This window comes from Vipera berus (genome assembly GCF_964194415.1).
Source record: "Vipera berus genome assembly, chromosome: 11".
NCBI lineage: Eukaryota > Metazoa > Chordata > Lepidosauria > Squamata > Viperidae > Vipera > Vipera berus.
The window spans coordinates 15537382-15559720 of record NC_138214.1 but is presented as its reverse complement, the minus strand read 5'-3'; the positions used below and the strand labels follow the sequence as shown (position 1 = coordinate 15559720).

General features: G+C 45.2%; 1 protein-coding gene across 2 annotated transcripts; it reads right to left on the bottom strand.

Annotated features, from left to right (window-relative positions):
• Window positions 1–1219: 1219 nt before the first annotated feature.
• Window positions 1220–21105, bottom strand: LAS1L (LAS1 like ribosome biogenesis factor). Of its 2 annotated transcripts, XM_081336693.1 has the most exons (14): window positions 21013–21105; window positions 19560–19801; window positions 18260–18385; window positions 15154–15223; window positions 14938–15019; window positions 13470–13655; window positions 13325–13371; window positions 11411–11520; window positions 10280–10365; window positions 9496–9702; window positions 7067–7208; window positions 5204–5583; window positions 3303–3444; window positions 1220–1551 (listed from the first exon to the last, which is right to left on the bottom strand). In XM_081336693.1, exons 2-14 carry the CDS (start codon window positions 19748–19750, stop codon window positions 1461–1463), a joined length of 1860 nt encoding a protein of 619 aa, XP_081192819.1. In that variant the 5' UTR covers window positions 19751–19801; window positions 21013–21105; the 3' UTR covers window positions 1220–1460. The 2 variants fall into 2 exon arrangements, with proteins under 2 accessions (XP_081192819.1, XP_081192820.1); XM_081336694.1 differs by lacking the exons at window positions 9496–9702; window positions 10280–10365; window positions 11411–11520 and having other exon boundaries at window positions 7067–7131.
• Between the last annotated feature and the right edge of the window lie 1234 nt (window positions 21106–22339).

Genomic DNA, 22339 nt, shown 5'->3' with positions numbered 1-22339 from the left:
AGCCCCGACCACTTCTTTAGAGAACAGAATAAGGGAATAGGAACGTAGGCACCAGAACAGATCACTAGCTCTGGGTCAGGGCTGACCTGCGTGTCTTGTGAATACTATAATCTGCAGTGCTTTTATCTGTAGCTGTATGTATGCATTGATGGGCGAGGCCTTTCTTTTTAAGAAAGTATGTTTTTTTAAACTCAAAACGGTCATGATAAGCCCCAAAGCACCAGCTTCCATTTTTCCCCCCTTTACAAGACAATTCACGTTTTTGCATATTGCATCGACATATATTTGCATGCAGTTGGTTGTAAAGTATCTCCTTATCAAACCAGGGATGCTCCTAACTTGGCCTGAAGTTATCTCGGTTGCTTTCTGGCGGTCACTGACCACAGAGCGAATACACTTGTTGCCACTGCGTTAAAATGCCTCTTCCCCTCTGCCAGTAGCATCCATCTGTGTGCAGGCGCTCTCGAGGGGAGGTTTTTGTGGCTCTGTTGACAGATGGCCATCTTGACTTAATGCTGTAGTCTGAGCCGCCAAATCAGGGCGAGCAAACAGCGCAAGTGCCTACTGCTGAATGCTTGGCACATTGCCCTCCAGTTAGTAAGTAAACTACCTTGCGTAGCTTTGCAAGAGCCCTAACACAATCTTTGAATAAATAGTGTTTGTTGTTGGGTGGCGTCTGTTTTATCGTCTTTCCCAGGTTGCTGCTTCTCCTCCGTGTCTGTGCTTTTGTTCTTGCAGAGTCTTTTGAGGATGCTAACAAGCATTTAGCCTGCTTACCAATCTAGCCTGCTTGAACTTTTAAGTTTCCTAGGGACCAGTCTGGGTAAGAATGTTTATTCAATCCTTATCTTAGGACTTTTCCCTACCGTTGGAATTGTTCCAGTTGCTGTGTAACACCCTTTGTAGAGATGCTTTATATGCGGGTATTAATGTGTATTCAATAAATGACCCACTGGCTCAGTCTCTAAAACAGCTTGTTTTGTTTCCTCTTTGTAAAATAACAAAGCGAAAACCCTCTTGCGGTCTCGCAGATGGCTTCGCAATAAGCTTATGTGTGTTCCAAAATCCAGATCTGGGACAAATAAAGATGTATATATTTTAAAGATGTTTTCTTAAAATCTTAAGAGAACCTAACATAGCAACAATGATGCACCATACAAATTTATGGATCACATGCTCTTTTTTTAAAAAAGTAAACAAATAAAAAGCACCTATTAAAAATATTAAAACATTTAATTATTTTATTAAAATACAAAAATGAATTGAAGCAATGGGTAGATCTGTTGTGTGGATTAAGTGTGCCTTAAATGCTTCCCTTTAAATGTCCAGGAGGAACGATTTACGATGGAGGAGTAGCTGCAACGCCCCCAAAGAACTTGCAAAGAGCAGGCACAGCATTCTTCCTCGAGTGGCAAGGAAAACCTCTCATTGTGTTGTATCATTGGCGCAGAATCTCCCGCTCAAAAAAGCTGGATCCCACTCTTTAATTTATGAAGCTCACTCTGGGTCCATAAGAGTCCTGCCGTAAGAAAACCAGACCACTCTGATGAGCTGTAGGAAAAAGAACAGGACAACAATGAGGTGCAAGAACCAAGGCACACAATTACTTCACCAAGTGTGGTCACATCATGCGGCAAAGACTGGCAAAAAGGAACACCATCTCCTCCAGGAGATGGAAGGGGCACGTGAAATATAATGGAACTGACCCATTCGCTCCTGTCATCCAAGCTTCCTGACAAAGAGGTGTCCATATAACCAACACTAGATGTTACGTTACACAAAATGGACAGTGCTGTTGTAACTGAATGGTTTCTAAACGTTGTAAGTCGAGGACTACCTGTACAGACATAAAGAGGCGTCCATATAACCAACACTAGATGTTACGTTACACAAAATGGACAGTACTGTTGTAACTGAATGGTCGCTAAACAAATGTTGTAAGTCGAGGACTACCTGTACAGGCATAAAGAGGTGTAACCAACATATAACCGACACTAGATGTTACGTTACACAAAATGGACTTCACACTCTTGGAGAATAAGTGGTGCAGAGGAAACCAGGCAAGTGCCCTGCTCTGAACTTTACGCCTATTCGAAAAACGTTGCAGTCCAACCTCAACTTCTCCCAGAAAAAAGGTGCATCCTGTACGTCAGTCAAGTTCTTCCTTTCTGGCTTGCAAAAGGAGATGTAGAAAACAGACGTTAGCCCCAGTCAGTTTCTCTCTCTGCCCTTCAGCAGCTGGTGCAAACTCCAGGACTAACATCTGACAGGAGACGCCCCCTGCCTGCTCAGAAGGAAATCTGCTCTCTGAGCAGGACTGCAATGTCAGAATCACCTCCTTTTCTTACTCACAACCCACACCTCCCCATTGTGAGGCCGGTGCACTTCTGCTTGTTTGCGAGAGCAAATGCTGCTAAGAATTCAAATAAAACCTCAAGGCAGATGATGGTGAAGGGAAAGAAGAGAACACAAATGGACGAAGAGAATTGCATCTGAAAACGGCCCATAGATACAGCAAGAGTATTTAGGCTTTTACAGGTAATCCTCGACTTAACAACTGCAACTGAGCCCCAAATTTCTCTTGCTAAGCGAGACACTTGTTAAGTGAGTTTTGCTCCATTTTACAACCTTCTTTGCCACAATTGTTAAGTGAATCGCTGCAATGATTGTTGTTGAGTTAGTAGCACAGTTGCAAAATGAATCTGGCTTCCCCACTGACGTGGCTTGTCAGAAGGTCTCAAAAGGTCGTCACAAGACCCCGGGATATGGCAATCGTCATAAATATGAGTCAGTTGCCAAGTGTCTGAATTTTGATCACATGACCATAGGGATGCTGGTCATAACTGTGAAAAGGGATCATAAGTCACTTTTCAGTACCATTGTAACTTCACTAAACAAACGGTTGTAAGTCAAGGACTATCTGTGCCTCTGATTGAGCAGCTCAGCATGTAATTATATTTCTCCCCATTTTGTTTTTAACAGTAGCCCTTAGAGCAGAGGCCCCCAACCTTTTGTATACCTCACACCCCTAGACCGCTTCTGATATATTCGCGCACCCCTTAACAAAAGTTTGAAATGACGGCAACGAGTTACGCATATACGCTATAATTTTGAAAACCCAATTTTTCGCACCCCCTGGAATATCGTCTCGCACCCCCGATTGCCTTAGAGACATCTCAAATATTAAAGGGCAGGCCTTCCTCATTCATCACTATTCTTCAGCTACCTCCTTTGTTCTCCAAGAGGTATCATTAACTCTTCTCCAACAATAGACATTTCCCCAACTCTAGGACAATACTCACATGTTGTTGGGATTTTTCCTGTCTCCGTTCTCCAGCTGATCGAGAGCCGACATCGTGGTATAGTTATCCACTAGCAGGGTATCGGGATCATCCGTTTGATCGGGTACTTTTCCCATGGGAAAATGTCTCCATTTCACTTCAACTGTAGGGGGGAGAATGGGATAGACTTCAGCAAGATCAAGCACAGCCAACGATGGGTAGAGCTCACAGGCGCCGAATACAAACACTGCGCTGAGCCAAAAGGGAACAATCTAGAGCAGGGGGGTCCAAACGTGGCCACTTTTAGACCTGTGGACTTCAACTCCCAGAGTGCTTTGATACCAACTGGAAATTGGGAAAGGCTGCTTGAGGGCACCTCGGTCTTCTGCTCTTTGGTCCCGTCTTGGAACCAAACCTTTTCAATCTAATCCATGGGGTGTCAAACTCAATTTCACTGAGGGCTGCATCAGCATTGCAGTTGCCCTCAAGGGGCCGGGTGGGTGTGGCCAGGGTGGGCGTGGCCTACTGGGCGGGCGTGGCTAGAGTGCATATGGCCTACTGGGTGGGCGTGGTCAGCTCTACATCGTTGGCATCAAGGGTGCCTATGGGGGCCTGGGCAGGAGTGGGACAGATCTGAGGGTCTCTGGCAGGAGGAGGGTCTCTGGGCCAGGGCCAAGGCAGTGGGGGCCGTTCCCTCACTGTTTCCAGGATGGCTTTGTGGGCCACATGAAACCACTTCGTGGGCCGGATCTGGCCCCCGGGCCTTGTGTTTGACATGTCTGATCTAATCCATGGGGTGCCCAGTGTGGAAGGACAGGAGGAGTCACAGACACCTGAACGTGATGTTCCACACGGCAGGTCCTCAACAGAGAAGCTAAACCGCCTGGGTCCCACTCGGTGACTTATTTGAGAGAAGAACCCAAAGCATGCCAACTATGCTGGATGTTGCAGGAGAAGCAGAGGCAGCTGGATGCCCTGCAAGTAACCTAATTGGGGATAAGCCTGAACTGACGGTAGGTTTTCTAGATACGGTTAGGAGCATGGGCGATCCACCGTAGGCTGTCCCACCACCTGGCAAACCTAAAGGTGTAACTGCCCAAGAGAGATCATAGCAATAGGAAGTTATCAGTGGCACACCCCCAAGCTCCTTTTGTCCAATAGCCGTTTAGATCTTAGATCCTAATTGCCACCAGGCTGCGTGAGTGGCTGGCCAGCGTGTGCGCGTCTGCACCTGCATGCACGGCCCCGCTCATGTGAGCCGTGCCGTGAGGCATTTGTGGCCCCGCTAGCACGAGCGTGACCGCGAACGTCACAAGCACACGCACACATGCGCCTGCCCCGCCCGCAAAAGTCACCCCCCCCTTTCCCCCTGCTTTGGGCCCCCAACCTGGAAAGGTTGGGGAACTGTCTTAAGAGGATGGGAAGGGTCAAGAAAAGAAAGAAGAAAAGAAAAGAAAAAGAAAAATGGAAAAAAGAAAAAAAAAGAAAAGGAGGGAAGGAAGGAAGGAAAGGCTTACTCACCCATGTTGCTTTACCTCCTAAGAATCCACTGAACAGAGTAGAAACTCTGCTCCCCTCTAACTTCACACCAGTTATGGCTTACTTTGTTCAGCTCTACTAATCATGGAGACTTGTGGCTTAACGCTGTTCAGAAGCTCCTGTGCAGAGGTTGGACATGCCTGCTCTAGTCTGTAGAACGGTGCTATGAGAAGAGGTATCTCACTACCCAAAGACACTTATTATTATTATCATCATCTAAACTCTTTAGGTTCCTTTCCTCCTACCATTCCTCCAGTTCCGCTCCTTCCAACCACAGGATTACCCAAGGCATTCAGAGATAAAACTAGGCAGCGCTCAGCCCAATTTCTTGCCCCCAGCGTGCCAAATTTGCCAAGTCCAACGGATTAGAAGCCAGGTTTTACCTGAGCCGACTTGCCAGACCCCACCCTCCAGGGCCTTCTGTCTTTCAGCCAAAGCCGCTGGGTCTTCCAGGAAAAGAGGCTCTTCCTGTGACGATGGCTGAGCGTCCATCTCTTCTTCCTCCTCCTCCTCCCCAGCCAACCCTTTCTCTTTAACCGCTCCCGGCAACACCTCCGTCCGCCCTGCTTTCTTCAAGAATTTGTGGGCGGCAGCGGCATTGAGCTTCAGCAAGCTCTCCACGGTGTAAATGGGCTGCTTGCAAATGTCCGGGGTGAAGCCAGAGGTGGGGAAGGAGCCATCTTCTTGGGTGTAAATGGAGGTCAGGTAGAGGAGCTTCTTTTGAGCCTCAGCCGGCAAGGGGGGCTCCATGCTCAACAGAATCCTGGCAAGCGAAAAAAGGGAAAGGGCAGAAAAGCCAAAGAAGATTGCTTTCGGAGGGGCCGGGGAAATAAAGCTGTCTGCATCCAAATACTTTGCACAGAATTGGGTAAGGTAAAGGTTCCCCCGCACATGCGTGCTAGTCGTTTCCGACTCTAGGGGCCGGTGCTCATTTCCGTTTCAAAGCCAAAGAGCCAGCGCTTGTCCGAGGACGTCTCCGTGGTCATGTGGCTGGCATGACTAGGCGCCAGAGGCGCACGGAACGCTGTTACCTTCCCACCGGAGTGGTCCCTATTTTTCTACTTGCATTTTACGTGCTTTCGAACTGCTAGGTTGGCAGAAGCTGGGACGCGTAACAGGCGCTCACTCTGTTACGCGGCACTCGGGATTCGACCCGCCAAACTGCCGACCTTCTGATCGACAAGCTCAGCGTCCTAACCCACTGAGCCACCGCGTCCCCTTCCAGAATTGGGTATGTCTAGTTTAATCAAGAGAAGGACGAGGGGTGATATGCTAGCAGTGTTCCAGTATCTCAGGGGCTGCTCCAAAGAAGAGGGAGTCAAGCTATTCTCCAAAGCGCCTGAAGGGCAGGACAAGAAGCAACGGATGGAAACTAATCAAGGAGAGAAGCAACCTTAGAACTTGGGAGAAATTCCCTGACAGTTAGAACAATTAATCAGTGAAACAACCTGCCTCTAGAAGTTGTGAATGCTCCAACACTGGAAGTTTTTAAGAGACTGGACAGCCATTTGTCTGAAATGGCATAGGGTTTCCTGCCTGAGCAGGGGGTTTGGACTAGATGACCTCCAAGGTCCCTTCCAACTTCATTATTATTATTATTAGGATTCAAAACTGTGCGGGATTTCATGGACACCCGATCTGTACAGGTAGTCCTTGACTTATGACCACCATTGAGCTGAAAATTTATGCCGCTAAGTGAAACCTTTGTTAATAAGTGAGTTTTGCCTCATTTTACAACCTTTCTCGCCACAGTTGCTAAGGGAATCATTGCAGCCGTTAAGCTAGCAACACGGTTGTTAAGTGGATCTGGCTTCCCCGTTGCTTGTCGAAAGGCCGCTTAAAGGGGATCACGAGATCCCAGGACCCTGCAACCATCATAAATACGAATCAGTTGCCAAGCGTCTGAATTCTGATCACGTGATCCTCAGGATGCAATGGCCGTAAGCGTGAAAAACAGTCATAAGTCAACTTTTTCCAGTGTCGTAACTTTCTGAACCCTTTTTTAGTGGCCCAACGACTGAAAAAAATAAAAATAAAATTGTGAAGTACTGATTGACTGAAACTCCTCTGATGGACTCCCGAAAATGAGCCTTTTTAAAAGGCTTTCCGGATTTCAATTTGGGCCTCTGAAACGGTGAAAGGCAACTGAGGCCCAGAGCTTGACTTCCTCTCACTCTCACTCTCCCCTGCCCCAGACCCATGAAGCCCACTTTGTGGCCCCAGACCCACCCCACGCATGGACTTACAGATGCAGGAGGTGAGGACTTGCCCAGCACGGCGCATCCAGGCAATCTCTGAGGAGCTTCAACCACTGTAATGAAATATGGCGGTGAAACAATCGCAGGCATCTTCGTTTCTTCTGGGCTTTGGAAGACCTTAACTTCTTTTCTTAATCCAGAATCACAGGAAGAAAGAAAGGGGGGGGGGGAGAAAAACCCAGGAAGGTAGGTTCTCACTACCAAACTTGGGAAAAGATGAGAGGAGAAACACACATGTCGCAAACACAGTTGCGTTCTCGGGTGGCACGGGGTCAATTCCCACGTTTGAACCCCAGTCCTGCCCATAAAATGAGAGCAGGGCAAGGAGAAGACAGCAGGTCACTGGACCAAAGCTGACGCACTGGATCCATGTCCAGTCTGGCATTCCTGCCGCGCACTTGAATTAACTTCCATCAGTTCTGAAGCTCCAATTTTGAACCTTTTAGCTTCTCTGTTCGTCATTTTAGCTGTCTTTCCCCCCCCCCCCAAAAGACCACTGGACTTAACTTTTGTTTTTCCTTGAAGACGTCTCGCTTCTCATCCCAGAAGCTTCTTCAGCTCTGACCGAATGGTGGGGAATGGAAAGATTTGTATCCCTCGAAGTCATCTGGTCGTTAGCAGCAAGGAATACAAATCCTTCCGTTGCCCACCATTCGGTCAGAACTGAAGAAGCTTCTTGGATGAGAAGCGAAACGTCTTCAAGGAAAAACCAAGTCCAGTTGCCTGCTGAAAATCCAGGACCGTCTCGACTGAGAATCTCCACATTCACTTGCATGCTTCGGTAAGGATCTGTTCAGTTAATCATGGCTGTTGCTTAAGGTTCACACAACACAACCGCACTGGGCGAGTTGTGGGCAACAACATACTGAACTACCCTAGACTTCCAACACTTCAATCTAGTGCTGTCAAAGTCCAACTTTCGTTGTGATACAAACAGATGATCGCTCTTTACGGCTTGGCAGCTTAGGCTGAACAACTACGGATGCTTCCCAAAGCACGTTCAATGTTCAACCTGCTCTCTCTTGGTGTGTGCAGGTAGTCCTCAAATGTACGACCACAACTGAGCCCAAAGTTCCTGTTGCTAAGTGAGACATTTGTTCAGTGAGTTTTGCCCCATTTTACGACCTTTCTTGCCACGGTTGTTAAGTGAATCACTGCAGTTGTTAGGTTAGTAACCCAGTTTGTTAAGCGAATCTGCCTTCCCCCCCGGACTTTGCTTGTCAGGAGGTCGCGAAAGGGGATCACGTGAGCCCCCAAGGATGCTGCAGCCGTCATAAATACGAGTCACTTGCCGAGCGTCCGAATTTTGATCACGAGACCATGGCAAGGTTGCAAAGGTTGTTAAAGTGGTGAGAAAAAGGCACAGTCACTTTTTTTCCCCCAGTGCCACTGTAACTTCAAAACAGTCACTGATTTGAACTGTTGTAAATCGAAGACTACCTGTATAATATTGCCAAAGCAGCAATCAGGAAGCGGACGAGTTGGACAGCTTTAACTAACACAATTGCAACTCAGGCGTCAATGCCCAATTTATATTTTTTTTAAAAAACACAGCAGTTAATTTGGAAAAAAACCCAAACCATCAGCTGAAAAACAGGTTGCGTGATGCTCCGGTGAAGGCTTTTTTTCATTCTGCAAAGTTATCTGGAACCCAAAGAATGAAAAGGATACATTGCAAAGTACATGGCTGGCCAATAGGCTCACCCATTTTCTTTGCTCTCTTAACATGGTGAATCAGTGGGCAAAGGACAGGCCGGTTGGTGGTCACAACGAAATCTGGCAAGCTGTTGTCGACTTCTTTTGCCTCTTCAAGACAAACTTTCTTTCGGAACACAGCCTGCTCCACAAATGTGATAAAAAAATAATAATACCACAAACACATTCACAAAATGTACTGGTGCTTAATGCACCCTTTGCTCGATTCCTGTCCTGGTAAGGATGGTATCTTACATCTTTGCTAAATTACAATTTACTTTCAGTTTTAGTATTTTCATTCATTTGATAAGTGAGGATAATTTTTTTTGCAGAACACAAAACCTTTCACCGGAGCATCACGCAACCTGTTTTTCTGCTAATGATTTTTCCAAATTAGCTGCCATGCATAATAATAATAATAATAATAGTAGTAGTAATAATAATAATAATAATAATAATAATAATAATAATAATAATAATAATAATAATAATAATAATAATAATAATAATAATAAAAATCATCTTGGTATTCACGCCTCAGTTGCAATTTTGAGCTTTTCCAGTATTTCTTTTGCGGAGGTTCCATGAAAGGCCATCTCAATAAAACCTATGGGAAAACTTGGCTAGTCCCCAGTTGTGCTTTTCATCAGCCCCCACACTGACAAAGAGAATAATGACAAGTGAAAATCTTCAATCTTGTCCGAACATCTCCCAATACTTACTAGCTCGCAAGTTAGCCTTCAGAATTTTTGTGATCCAGTTGATGAGGTACTGAGACCGAAGTGACCAGATCCTTGCATGGGCCTTCAAATCATTAAACATTTTCTCCAGCAGAGTCTGAGTGAAATCTTTGGCGTGCAGACCTCTCAGCAGGAGCTGCCAGAAATGGAGAACTGCTCGAGGGATTTTAAAATCCCACTTCTGAGTTTCTGCACTCCGAACCACCAGGCAGAAGAGGAGCAGGGAAGAAAAATAATTGTAAAAACTGAGTATTATATATGAACCGCAGTACCCAGTCCTCTTGAAATTTCGGAAATATTCACTGATCATTTTTCACTACAGATCACGGAGGAACTCATTTTTCACTACAGATCACGGTTTCTTTCTATTATTTGAGATGTTGTCGAAGGGACCAATGATTCTCTCTGCCTGAAAGTTAAAATCTGCAAGAGAAACTTTTCGGGGTCTTGATGATCTGGCATGTAGTAAACAGCGTTCAGTTTCATTTGATTAAATTAAAATTAAAACCCTTATCTTTAGAAAAATCAGCGAAAACCTCTCTTTTTAGCCCTGGAAATCCTACCTATTTGACGTTTCGTTGCTTTGGTTTTTATCTTAACCAAGTAATCGCTTTGAGTGTTTGAATGGAATGGCAGCACTGCACAGACAGTTAAATCGATTGCCAGGATCCAGTGCAGGTAATCTGCACAGATTATGAACAGCCAATGGTTGAAGAACTTTGCTTGTTCGACCAAGGGGGGAAAAAAAGCAACTCGGTATACCAACCTTGAGGATGAATATTCAAGATCTGCAAAGTGTCGGCGGTGGGAATAAGAAAGCCATCTTCAAGCAATGTCTTAGCCACAACTTCCCTACAGGAATTGTAAACTCCAGTGAGTATTGTCCAGGATCTTCCAACTACAAGCCCCTTTTTGACTCCCTCCCCCATTATTATTATGGCTTGTTACACAATCAGCCAGATGTTCAGACCGGATTTCTGTCCCTCTATGGAGTCCTTCCCAAGGACCTGAGATAGGCAGATGTCGCTGTTTAATGATATGAAAGGTACCGTCACAGGATGTAAGCTGTTGCAAGTAAAGCTGCCTTTTGAAATTGACTGATGGTGATTTTGTCAATGCCCACAGTGTCCAAGTGTTGATCAAGATGTTTTGGGATCGCACCCAAGGCGCCTATCACTATTGCTTTTTTTGCCACAGTTGACCTCTTTCTATTTGCAGGTCTTTGCATTTTGTTACCTTGTCCAGTCCTGTCTCTTCTGTTTTGCTGTCGCTAGATATTGTCACAATTTGGAATTTTTTTATTGACAATGGCTAAAGCATTTGGTAACTTGGTATTCATTTCTGTTCAATCACCTTCCCACAAACAAAGTCAATGAGAGGTGCCACATTAAGTGGTTATTGTTAAGTGGATAAACTCAATGACATGTTCAGTCTTACGAGGCTGGGCTTCTACTGCCTCCTCTGCTCTCTTCCATTTCATTGATGTGACCCCTGCACATGGTTTGGCTGCGTTTCTACTACACAGAGAATTGCTCCAAAGTGCATTCCAACTGATCCTAAAATCTGAAATAGGTATTTATAAGGCAAACCCCCCCCCCCAAGAAAAAAACCCTAGCCTTAAATGGGAATCTACTTCTTCTTATATGGACATCTAAGCTTTCAGGATAAAACAGCCACTACTGTTTCAAGTCAGCACTCTCTGAATCTCATATTTTTTTAAAAAAAAAGGAAAGGAAAAAAAACCCAGCAAAAAAGGAGAAGACACAATGAGACAATGATACTTTCTTCTTATTTCAGTAGGTTTTTTTTTACTGGCAGGGATGTTAAAAAAACAAACAAACCACAAGGGAGATTGTTATGACTGGCTCAGGAATTCTAGGAGCTGAAATCCACGTACCTGTTTTCTTGTAATAAATCTTTCATCTGGGCCACAACCCACTCCACCTCTGAAGTAGCTGTGCTCCAAATATTGCAGGCTTGGTTGACATCTGGGTGCTGCCGGAGGACCTAAGGCAAGAATGAAGAAGTAGCACATCCATGAAGGAGGGGGACTGGCTAGATTCACAGCTTGGGTGAAGGCATGAAAAAACACAGTAAGTTTGATTGGGGCCTAGTGCTGTATGTTCTAGGAGCCGTGGCCAGGGGGGCTTTTGCCCAGATTCGCCTGGTGCGCCAGTTGCGACCCTACCTGGACCGAGATGCCCTACGCACAGTCACTCATGCGCTCGTGACCTCCTGGTTAGACTACTGCAACGCTCTCTACATGGGGCTGCCCTTGAGGACCACCCGGAGGCTTCAACTGGTGCAGAATGCGGCCGCGCGAGTTGTGATGGGGGTTTCCCGATACTCCCATGTAACACCTCTACTCCGCGAGCTGCATTGGCTTCTGGTTGCCCTCCGGGTGAGATTCAAGGTGCTGGTGATGACCTATAAAGCCCTAAATGGCTTGGGTCCGGGATATCTGAGGGAACACCTGCTGCCGGCATCAAGCTCCCTTCGTCCCGTGTGCACCCACAGGGTGGGTCTTCTCAGGGTGCCGCCGGTAAAAGATTGTCGGCGGATAACACCCAGGGATAGGGCCTTCTCTGTGGGTGCGCCTGCCCTCTAGAACCAGCTGCCCGTGGAGCTTAGGGCTGCCCCCGACCTCCGCACATTTCGCCGGGACCTGAAAACCTGGCTCTTCGAGCTCTCCGGCCCAGGCTGAGAATTTTTAACTGGGGTTTTTAATTCTAGGGATGATTTAATCTTTTTAAATTTGTTTTTAACTTTTGTATTGGTTGTTTTAAATGCCCTGTAAACCGCCCTGAGTCCTTCGGGAAAGGGCGGTATATAAATTTAATAAAATAAATAAATAAATAGGTGAATTGAACCAACCGGCTTATGGAGATGATGCAAGTCAATATAACAACCAACATGGAAAAACTATTGATTCCAACGATAAACCAGGTTAGCGGTAGAAAAGACAATGGGAAGAGCTAAAGAAATCGAAAGGGATCCACCACCTGCACACATACTATGGAAAATAAATATAAAACTGGTTCAGAGAGAATAAAAACAGTGTACAGAGTGGAGTGGAATGGAATGGAACAGAACAGAACAGAAGAAGAATGGGAATGATCGTATAGGCAGCTGTGTTGCTAAGCACCCAAGGTGCGGTCATGGGACCGTGGGTGTGTGGGTTTGTGTGAACTTCGGATCCAGGTTGTAAATCCCCCTTTTCAGGTAGGTTGGAATTTTGAATGGTTGCTAAGCCACCGGCTGTAAGTTGAGTTGAATGAATGAGGAGACTTTGCTTTGTCCTTGCATCAGAAAGCCCGAACTACAGTTAGTCCTCAACATACAACAGTTCATTTAGTGACTGTTCAAAGTTACATAAATCGCTGAAAAAAGTTACTTACGACCGTTTTTCACGCTTACGACCGTTGCAGCATCCCCGTGATCAGGTGATCAAAATTCGGATGCTTGGCAACTGACCGACATTCATGATGGGTGCAGCGTCCCGGGATCACGTGATCCCCTTTTGCGACCTTCCGACAGGCAAAGTCAATGGATACACCAGATTCACTTAACAAAAGATTCGCTCAACAACTGTGGCAAAAAAGGTCGTAAAACGGGGCAAAACTCACTCAAGAAATGTCTTGCTTAGCAACAATTGTGGTCGTACGACGACAACTACCTGGACATTTTAATCAAAGCAAAATATTTTGAATGTATACTTTACTTTCCCCCCCCCCACTTACAGTTTAAGCATTTTAAGAATTTCCAATGGAAACAAACATTGGCGGTCTGATAAAGAATCTGCAGAGCTTACCTCAAGTTGCTGGTTACTAAAGGAGGTCAAAACTTCTCTGACTTTTCCTGGGGGAGAGAAATTGGGGAGAGAAAAAAAGAGAAGTCTTTAGAAACCACAGGAAGTGCAGAAAAAAGCAAGAACAGACGGATCTGAACACACCTACCGCAGAGTTCCTGGTGTTTCTGCTCATCTGGCGTCTTCTCCGGATCTTCTGGACTGCTGTCCATCTCATCCTCGCCATCCGCGTCTGACGATTCTTCCGTTTCCTCCCCACCTTCTTCAACTAAACTATTGCCCAGCTGGCAGCTCCAATATGAGCGGCGAAGCCAGTCCAGTACGGTATCACAACCTGCAGAGAAGAAGGGATGGCACCATTACAAAACAGACACGGCAACAGTTGTCTCAGAGGAGCTTTTTTAACAGGCAGCTGGACTGTTTCTTTCCTTGAGGAGAAAGAAGTTCTGCTTCTCATCCAAGAACCAAAATGTTAATCATCATCACCTCCTCCTCCTTCTTCTTCTTCTTCTTCTTCTTCTTCTTCTTCTTCTTCTTCTTCTTCTTCTTCTTCTTCTTCTTCTTCTTCTTCTTCTTCTTCTTCTTCTTCCTTCTTCCCCTTCTTCTTCTTCTCCTCCCCCTCCCTTCTCCTTCTTTCCCTTCCCCTTCCTCCTCCTCCTCCTCCTCCTCTTCTTCTTCTTCTTCTTCTTCTTCTTCTTCTTCCTCCTCCCTCCTCCCTCCTCCTCCTCCCTCTTGAAAAAAAAAAGTCCAGTTGCCTTTTGAAAAAGCCCCTTTGAGAGAACTATGACCAGGATGACTGAGAACCCCCACAGACATTTAGACACAGCCTAGAAACCAGGAGACTCTGAATTCTAGTCCTGCCTTAGGCACGCAAGCTGGGTGGGTGACTTTGGGACAGCCATTCTCTCAGCTCAGCCCACCTCAAAAGGCTGTCGTCGTGGGGCCAAAAAGGAGAATGATGTCTGTCTGCTGCTCTGAATAACTTATAAAATAATACAGGCAGGAGAAAAATAATCAAATAAGTAAATAGCGTTTGCAAAGACCCCGTTTTTGGTACTATAAGGAAAAAAAAACCTGGACCTTTTCCCCCCATAGTCAACAAAGCTACTACAGCTTTTAAAGAAAAACTGCAGGAGCTCTGCAAACGATCTGGAACAGCTTTTCCCAGAGAGCTCCAAAGACATGCTGAAAGGTACAATTCCACACCTCAGGTTGGAGAAATCTTATCTGGAGCAGAGAGAAGCATTCTGCATTTCTCAATTGTGGCCGTACGTCAAAGACTACCTATAGGCAGGTCCGGGTTGAACTGTGGAGTCCTCAGTGCTCTTTGATCTTAGCTGTTTGCAATTACCCGACCAATAGCAATAGCACTTAGACTTATATACCGCTTCACCCTGCTTTACAGCCCTCTCTAAGCAGTTTACAGAGTCAGCCTCTTGCCCCCAACAATCTGGGACCTCATTTTAGTGGCCTCGGAAGGATGGAAGGCTGAGTCAACCTTGAGCCGGTCAGGATCGAACTGCTGGCAGTGGGCAGAGTTTGCCTGCAATACTGCATTCTCACCACCGCTCCGCTATGATAACTTCCATCAGAATAAAAAAAAATAACGCTCTTACCTTTTCGGCAGGTCACCAGCTGGGGAAGGGTGCCGTGGGTCAAGTCATGACGGAGGTCCACAATCCAGGTTGGGATGTTCAGCTTGGAGCAGGAAACAAACGATCATGAAAATCAGAGGTGGAAGCGGCGCATCTTAGCAACATATGCTTGAAATTTATTGAAATACCATTGCTGAGGGCAATTATTTTAAAGGAATAAACTCAAACCTCTTTTACCTCTTTTGCTAGGTGCCTCAGTGGAACGGTAACCATCTTCTGCCTCCGCTCCGTGATGAGATTCACAAACCTGTGGATGATGCAAGGGTGGAATGATTTCAGGGAAAAAACCATTTTGCTTTGAGAATATAATCTGAGCCTGAATCAGACCCAGATAGTGGCCTTCAGCCTTCAGCCACTATCTTGAAATTGACCGTTGAAGATGACCCATGACGTAGGAGCTAGTTACTTGAGGGGCTGCAAGTTGCCCACAGTGGCTTCTTGGCCAGTTTGAATGGGTGTGGTTGGCATGCTCCAAGTTCCTTCAATTAAACAATGTCAACTCTTGGGAGCCCAGAAGTATGTCTGCCCTCTAGAATGAAGGTTCCCCCCACCCCAAGATCTGGAGGGTCTCATTCTTTGGTGTTCTGAAGGGGCTTGAAGACCTGGCTCTTTATCCAGGCCTTTGGCAAGAGTGAAGACCCCTGGATGGCATGGGTTTGTTTCTTTTTCATTCACTTCTTGTCATCTTTGAATCTTTCTTTCCATTCATTTTTTTAAAAATATTTTTGTGACCCAACCAGAGTCAAGAAGCATCAGTGACGTGATGGCAGTATTCCAATATCTCAGGGGCTGCCCCAAAGAAGAGGGAGTCAAGCTTTTCTCCAAAGCCCCTGAAGGCAGGACAAGAAGCAACGGATGGAAACTAACCAAAGAGAGAAGCAACCTAGAACTAAGGAGGAATTTCCTGACAGCGAGAACAATTAACCAGTGGAACAACCTGCCTCCAGAAGCTGTGAATGCTCCAACACTGGAGGTTTTTAAGAAGAGACTGGACAGGCATTTGTCTGAAATGGTATAGGGTTTCCTGCCTGAGCAGGGGGATGGACTAGATGACCTCCAAGGTCCCTTCCAACTCTTGTTATTCTATTCTACGGTTGTTTTAACCATTCAGTTATCTCCGATTCTTGGCGACTTTAAAGGCAAGTGGTCTCCATGCCAGCCTGTCAAGCACAGCTTCTTTCAACTGTTGGATGCTCGTCTTTGTATCGGCTTTGATGTGTCAAGCCAGCGAGTTTTTTTGCTTGCCCCTTTGTTTGGATCTACTACCCATTCCTAGCATCACTGACTTCTCCAATGAATTTGCACATAAGACATCCTCAAAAGTAAATCAGACGTAGTCTTGTTAATTTGGCTTCTAGTGATATATCTGGTTTTATATGATTCGGTGCCTCTGTTGCGTTATTTTGGCTGTCCATGGTATATGCAATAATTTATGCCAGCCCTACAATTCAAAGGCATCAGTTCTTCTTCGATCAGCCATTCTCAGTGCCCAACTCTCACACCCATACATCATTATAGGGAAGACCATTGCTTCAACTAGCCTGCTTTTCGTATCAATATCTCTGCTTTTCCAGATCTTATTCGTGGCAACCATTGCAGTGCGGGCTAAGGTTATCTGCATTTGATTTCGGGAACAGAATTGCCATCGTGAACAATTTTTGATCCAAGGAAGATAAGTTCAAATGTACAAATGCAATAATATTCAGAGCAATTCAGAATAGCACTTCAGCTGCAACCTCAGGTATGGTACACTGGTTTGTTCAAAATCATAATGATCTCATAAAAGAAAACCTGCATGCTTTCAGTTATAAGACTTATCAATACACCCAAAATAACTGCTTTCCATGTATTAATCTGAGCAAGCATTATTTATTATTTATTTTATTTTATTTATTTTAATCCCATTTATATCCTGCCCTTCTCCGAAGACTCAGGGCGGCTTACAATCTAAGAAGCACAAATCAATGTGCTTAGCAATAGCCTTCATTCTATGTATATGCCTGCTTATTAGGGCTTTCGCCCCCCCCCCCAAGCGGCATTATTACAAAGTCAGCTTATTGCCCCCAACAATCTGGGTCCTCATTATAAATATGACCAACTCAGACTAAAGAAAAGTTTCACTGCAGCTAAGTAACTAGTAATGTTTAATGGCTTGCTGGAATCTCTTAAACTACCCATTGTTCCTTCTAATCCTGAGAGATCAGGACATCTACGGAAAGAGTTTGTTATCACTTCAGTAGGGCAACGCTATAAGTAAAAAAAAAAAAGCTTTGATATCTGAAGATATCTGAACTAAGTAAACATCTGCAGAAAAAAACATTGATCACAGGTTCATTGAATATCTACAAACACTGCTTCATTGTCAACAACAAACTCGGGTATATTGTCAACAACATTTACTAGTAGGAAAAAGATTGTGCTTGAAGAACCCGTGTAGATTCCTGTTATTTTTCAAGACATTCTTTGCTCAAAGTTTTTACGTCTTTAAAGAAAAACCTTCAGCATTCAGAAGATGCTTTCATTAGAGGTTAAAAAAAATAGCTTTCTGCAAAAATGCAACTTGACTCTGAGCCAGCAGTGTGCAGCAGCAACCAAAAAAGCTAATACAATCCTGGGTTGCATAAACAGAGGCATAGGATCAAAATCACGCAAAGTACTAGCACTGCTTTACAAAGCCCTAGTAAGACCACACCTGGAATACCGCAGCCAATTCTTGTCACCTTATCAGAAAAAAAGATGTTGAGAGTTTGGAAAAAATTCAGAGAAGAGCAACTGAGATGATCAAAGGCCTGGAGGCCAAAATGTACGAAGAACGGCTGCAGGACTTGGGTTTGGCCAGTCTAAAGAAAGAAGAAATAGGGGAGACATGATAGCAGTGTCCCAGTGTCTGAGGGGCTGCTACAAAGAAGAGGGGGGTCAAGTTATTCTCCAAAGCACCAGAGGGAAGGATGAGAAACAATGGTTGAAAGCTGATCAAAGAGAGAAGCAACCTGGAATTAAGGAGAAACTTCCTGACAGTGAGGACAATCAACCAGTGGAACAGCTTACCCCCAAAAAATTGTGGGCACCCCATCACTGGATATCTTTAAGAAAAGACTAGACAATCACTTATCTGAGATGGTATGGGTTCTCCTGCTTAAGCAAGGGGGGGGGCTGGACTAGAAAACCTCCAAGGTCCCTTCCAGCTTTATTCTCTCTCTCTATATATAAAACTCTATCTCTTTCCTAGACCCTCTGGTAAACCTTACTCCGCAGCTTGTTCCCTCTTTCTCACAACTCTTACCTCACCAGTGCCAGGCCATAGGTCAGGATCAATTCGTGGGATTTCAGAACTCCAGAGGCATCTAGGAGCTTACAGCGGATCAGATCTGCAGTGCATTCCACAGCTAAAGGCATCTTGGAGCCAAACCTAGTTTCAGAGTTAAACACAGTAATGTTACGATCTTCCCGATCCAGTGAGTTACGTACCTTTTATGGCAGACCTAGAACACCTTTCAAGATTACAAGCATCCTTAAGGAGAACATCAAGTGCAGAAGTTAAGTGTCTCTGAATGATGCCCATTGCTTCTCTTAGAAAGGCATTCTAAGACACACTCGTCCTTTTGGGAGCCCAGTGGTCCACAATAGTGCTGAACAAAGTTCTCTGCAGGGATGAGAAATTCACTGGATTTTTCTGTAACACAAAATTAGTACGTAAAGACTCCTCTAAGGGGAAAGTATTCACAAAATTGAAAATCTGGCAGATAAATCACTTCGACATAAGCCCTTGAATACCTATTGCTCAGAAGTGGGGTAAGAGCTATACCGATGGAGATGGGATAGAAACGTTGAAGAATAATTGTACGAGAGCCGCGCTTTTCAAACCTGGCAGTTTTAAGTTGTGTGGACTTCACCTCCCCCAATCCCCCAGCCAGATGTTGCCAAGTTTGAAAAAAAAAAAACAGCACAGAAAGTTTGGAGAGAGAACTGCACAAAGGGGTGGGGAGGGTTTTTAATTCAGAATTCGGGCTGCTATCTCAAAAACGTATCTTCATCTAAATTTGCATTCAAATTGACTTCTCGTAAATGCGAGGTATGAACTGGTCCCCTCCCCTCTCTTCCTTCTCCTTTGCTCCCCAGATACACCAGTTGTATTCGTACACATCACTTAACTTCGTTAAGGAACTAAGCTACGTTCTGGGTTCATACAAAATGCTAATCACGAAACCTAATCTCGATCAATTTTTAATACAGTGGCCCCCAAACTTTTGGGCACCAGGGACCGGTTCCGTGGAGAGAGGTTTTTCCGTGGACTGGAGGGGACGTGGTTTCACGTGCTGCCTGCATCCCGGGGTTTCGCTGGTTTGCACGGACCAGTTGCTGGCATGCCGTGGCCAGATGCCGGTCCACAGAAGGGGACCCCTGGTTTAATCTCTCTCTCTACATCTATCTATCTATCTATCTATCTATCTATCTATCTATCTATCTATCTATCTATCTATCTATGCATAAGTGACTAATGGGTCATTAACGTATCTTAGGGGGCTGAGTGAACAGAAACCCCACAATGGTGGCCGCCGTTTTCTGCCCGCCTTCCATCTCACCTGCTCTTCCAGACAGACACTCTGTCCAGGGCATCTCGTTGTGTCTGGCAGTCCTCACAGTACAGCCCCACCATCACTTGGTCCCACTCGGCCTTGCTCTGCCAAGGAACCACATTCCACGGTCTCTTCAGCTGAGATGCCTTGGTTGCCAGTTTCCATCCTGGCTTTGGATCTCTGGGCTTGCTGGCCATGTTGCTGTAGCCCCGCCCTTCTTCAGCTCCCCAGAATCCAGCGCTACAGATCTAAAGGAAGCAAACCAGCCACAGATTAAACCCCACCACCACCTAATTCCCAAGTGCTCTACAAGTAGTCCTCCACTTACACCCATTCGTTTAACGACTTTTTGAACTTCTTACAATAGAGCTGGAAAAAGTGACCGATGACCGTTTTTCACACTTAGCAACCGCTGCAGCATCCTCCCAGGGTCATGTGATCAAAATTCGGGTGCTTGGCAACTGGCGTGTACTCATGACGGTTGCAGTGCCCCGGGATCACGTGATTCCCTCTTGTGACCTTCCAACAAGCAAAGTCAACGGGGAAGCCAGATTCACGTAACAACCATCTTACTAACTTAACAACGGCAGTGGTTCATTTAACAACTGTGTCAAGAAAGGTTGCAAAATGGGGCAAAACTCACTTAACGACTGTCTTGCTTAGCAGTGGAAATTTTGGGCTCAATTGTGGTCGTAGGTTGAGGACTACCTGTATTTAACTCCAAGAGCAATCTTTAAAATAAAACTTGACCAAGACTTCCCCGTGCTGTCTTGCTGATGATCAGCGCCCTCACCTTTCCCAACAATGTGTCCTCAACTCCCAGAATTCCCCAGCCAGTAATGAATGAAGGAGGGAAGGAAGGAAGGACTGAATGAAAGAATGGACAAAATCTGACAGCAGCAATGAAAGGAGAGGAAGAGCAGCCTCTTCTCCCCCCACCCCCCCCAAAAAAAGAAAAAAAATCTGGCCACTTTTAAGATGGGTGGACTTCAACTCCCAGAATTCCCCAGCCAGTAATGAATGAAGGAGGGAAGGAAGGAAGGAAGGAAGGAATGAAAGAATGGAGAAAATCTGACAGCAGCAATGAAAGGAGAGGAAGAGCAGCCTCTTCTCCCCCCACCCCCCAAAAAAAGAAAAAAAATCTGGCCACTTTTAAGATGGGCGGACTTCAACTCCCAGAATTCCCGCTGTCAGATTTTGTCCATTCTTTCATTCCTTCCTTCCTTCCTTCATTATTGGCTGGGGAATTCTGGGAGATGAAGTCCGCCCATCTTAAAAGAGGCCAGATTTGGAAAACACTATTATTACGGATAAGGATGAGGATGCATTCCACGCATGCCCAGCAGACACAAACCCGTGTCGAACACGCAAGGGACCGCCTTCACACGTGCCCGGAGAGACCCAACCCGCATCTCCTTACGGAACACCTCCCTGGCCACACACACCCATCCGCACGTGCCTGCCTCGCCTGATTCCCCCTTCCGATCGGCCGCCGCCTTTTCCGCACAAAGAGCGCCCGGCCACCGCCGCCCCGAAGCCGGAGAGGAGCAGAGCCAGCGACGGCAGTCTCCGAAGGAGGCGGGGCTGAGGCGGGGCGGGAGGCTTGGGAAAGTAGCCAATCCCGATGGGGGGAGGAGGAGGGAAGGAACCAATCGGGGAGGAGGAGAGGCGGGAGTGGAAGCGGAAGTTGGTGACGGTGGGCAGGAGTGGAAGCGGAAGTTGGTGACGGTGGGCGCGATGCATAGATCGCCCTCAGGATACGGGCTTCCGGCTCTTTCAAGGGCCAGCCAGCGCCCCCTCTGGCCTAGAGGTTAAACCCTCTTCTGCAAGCGTAGTAGAATATTATCTTACTGTATCTATATTAGAATAGAATGAAGCTGAAAGGGATCTTAGAGGTCTTCTAGTCCAGCTGAAGCAGGAGAATTAGGTTACGTTACGTTATCTATGTATTATATTTTGTATTTATATTTTATACTGCTCAAAAAAAAATAAAGGGAACACGAAATAAGACATCCTACTATTAAATACAGTACATTGTGTTGTTTAAGTGTTCCCTTTATTCTTTTGAGCAGTATATTATATTGCATACAGGATTACATAGGATATATAGCGCAGGCAATAACGTACTGTAACACACACATAAACATTAGTGCAAATAAACCAACACATTCAGAATGAGCTGATTAGATGGATTTGACTTCAAAGTCTGGCAAATATTATGTGATAATTATTCGCTTTGTTTTGCTTTTTCTATTTTTCCCCCCTCAAAATGCTTTAAGTATGTATATGTGTCTTCTTGTTTGCTTCTTCTTTTTTGCTTGCAGGTTTTACTTATCCAATAAAAGAGAGATTTTTAAATAATATAAAAAAAGATTTTTAGATCACTTCTTTCCCCCCCCCAAAGAAATAATAACAGTGTTTCAGAAATGACCTCACTATGTTTATGTTGTTGAAGATTGCAATGAAAGTAATGCTTTATTTTGAACATATTGTCCCATTTCAGTAAGAAGCAATTTCATGGATTCGGCTCAGGATTTAATATTTATATTCTTTTGAAATTTATCACATGGGAGTTGAGTCCTAGACAAAGAAAATAGACTCAAGTAACATATTGTTCAGCATTGATTGGAAAGATAAACTTATAACTCCATCCATTCTGTGGGTTGCAGAATTGACTAATGTAGATCAGTGACAGATAACTGTGATGAATTACGACTTCAGTTTATTGATATATGTACAGTATATTTGTAGATATATATCTTGTATGCCTTTGTTTCTTTTTCATT

Bases quoted from the DNA above. Each gene is read 5' to 3' on its own strand.
- LAS1L (XM_081336693.1), bottom strand. From the start codon at position 19,750: ATGGCCAGCAAGCCCAGAGATCCAAAGCCAGGATGGAAACTGGCAACC. The intron at 9,703-10,279 runs GTTGGTATACCG...TTCGGAGTGCAG, and splicing joins CTTGAATATTCATCCTCAAG to AAACTCAGAAGTGGGATTTT. The intron at 5,584-7,066 runs GTAAGTCCATGC...TTCGCTTGCCAG, and splicing joins AGTCCTCACCTCCTGCATCT to GATTCTGTTGAGCATGGAGC.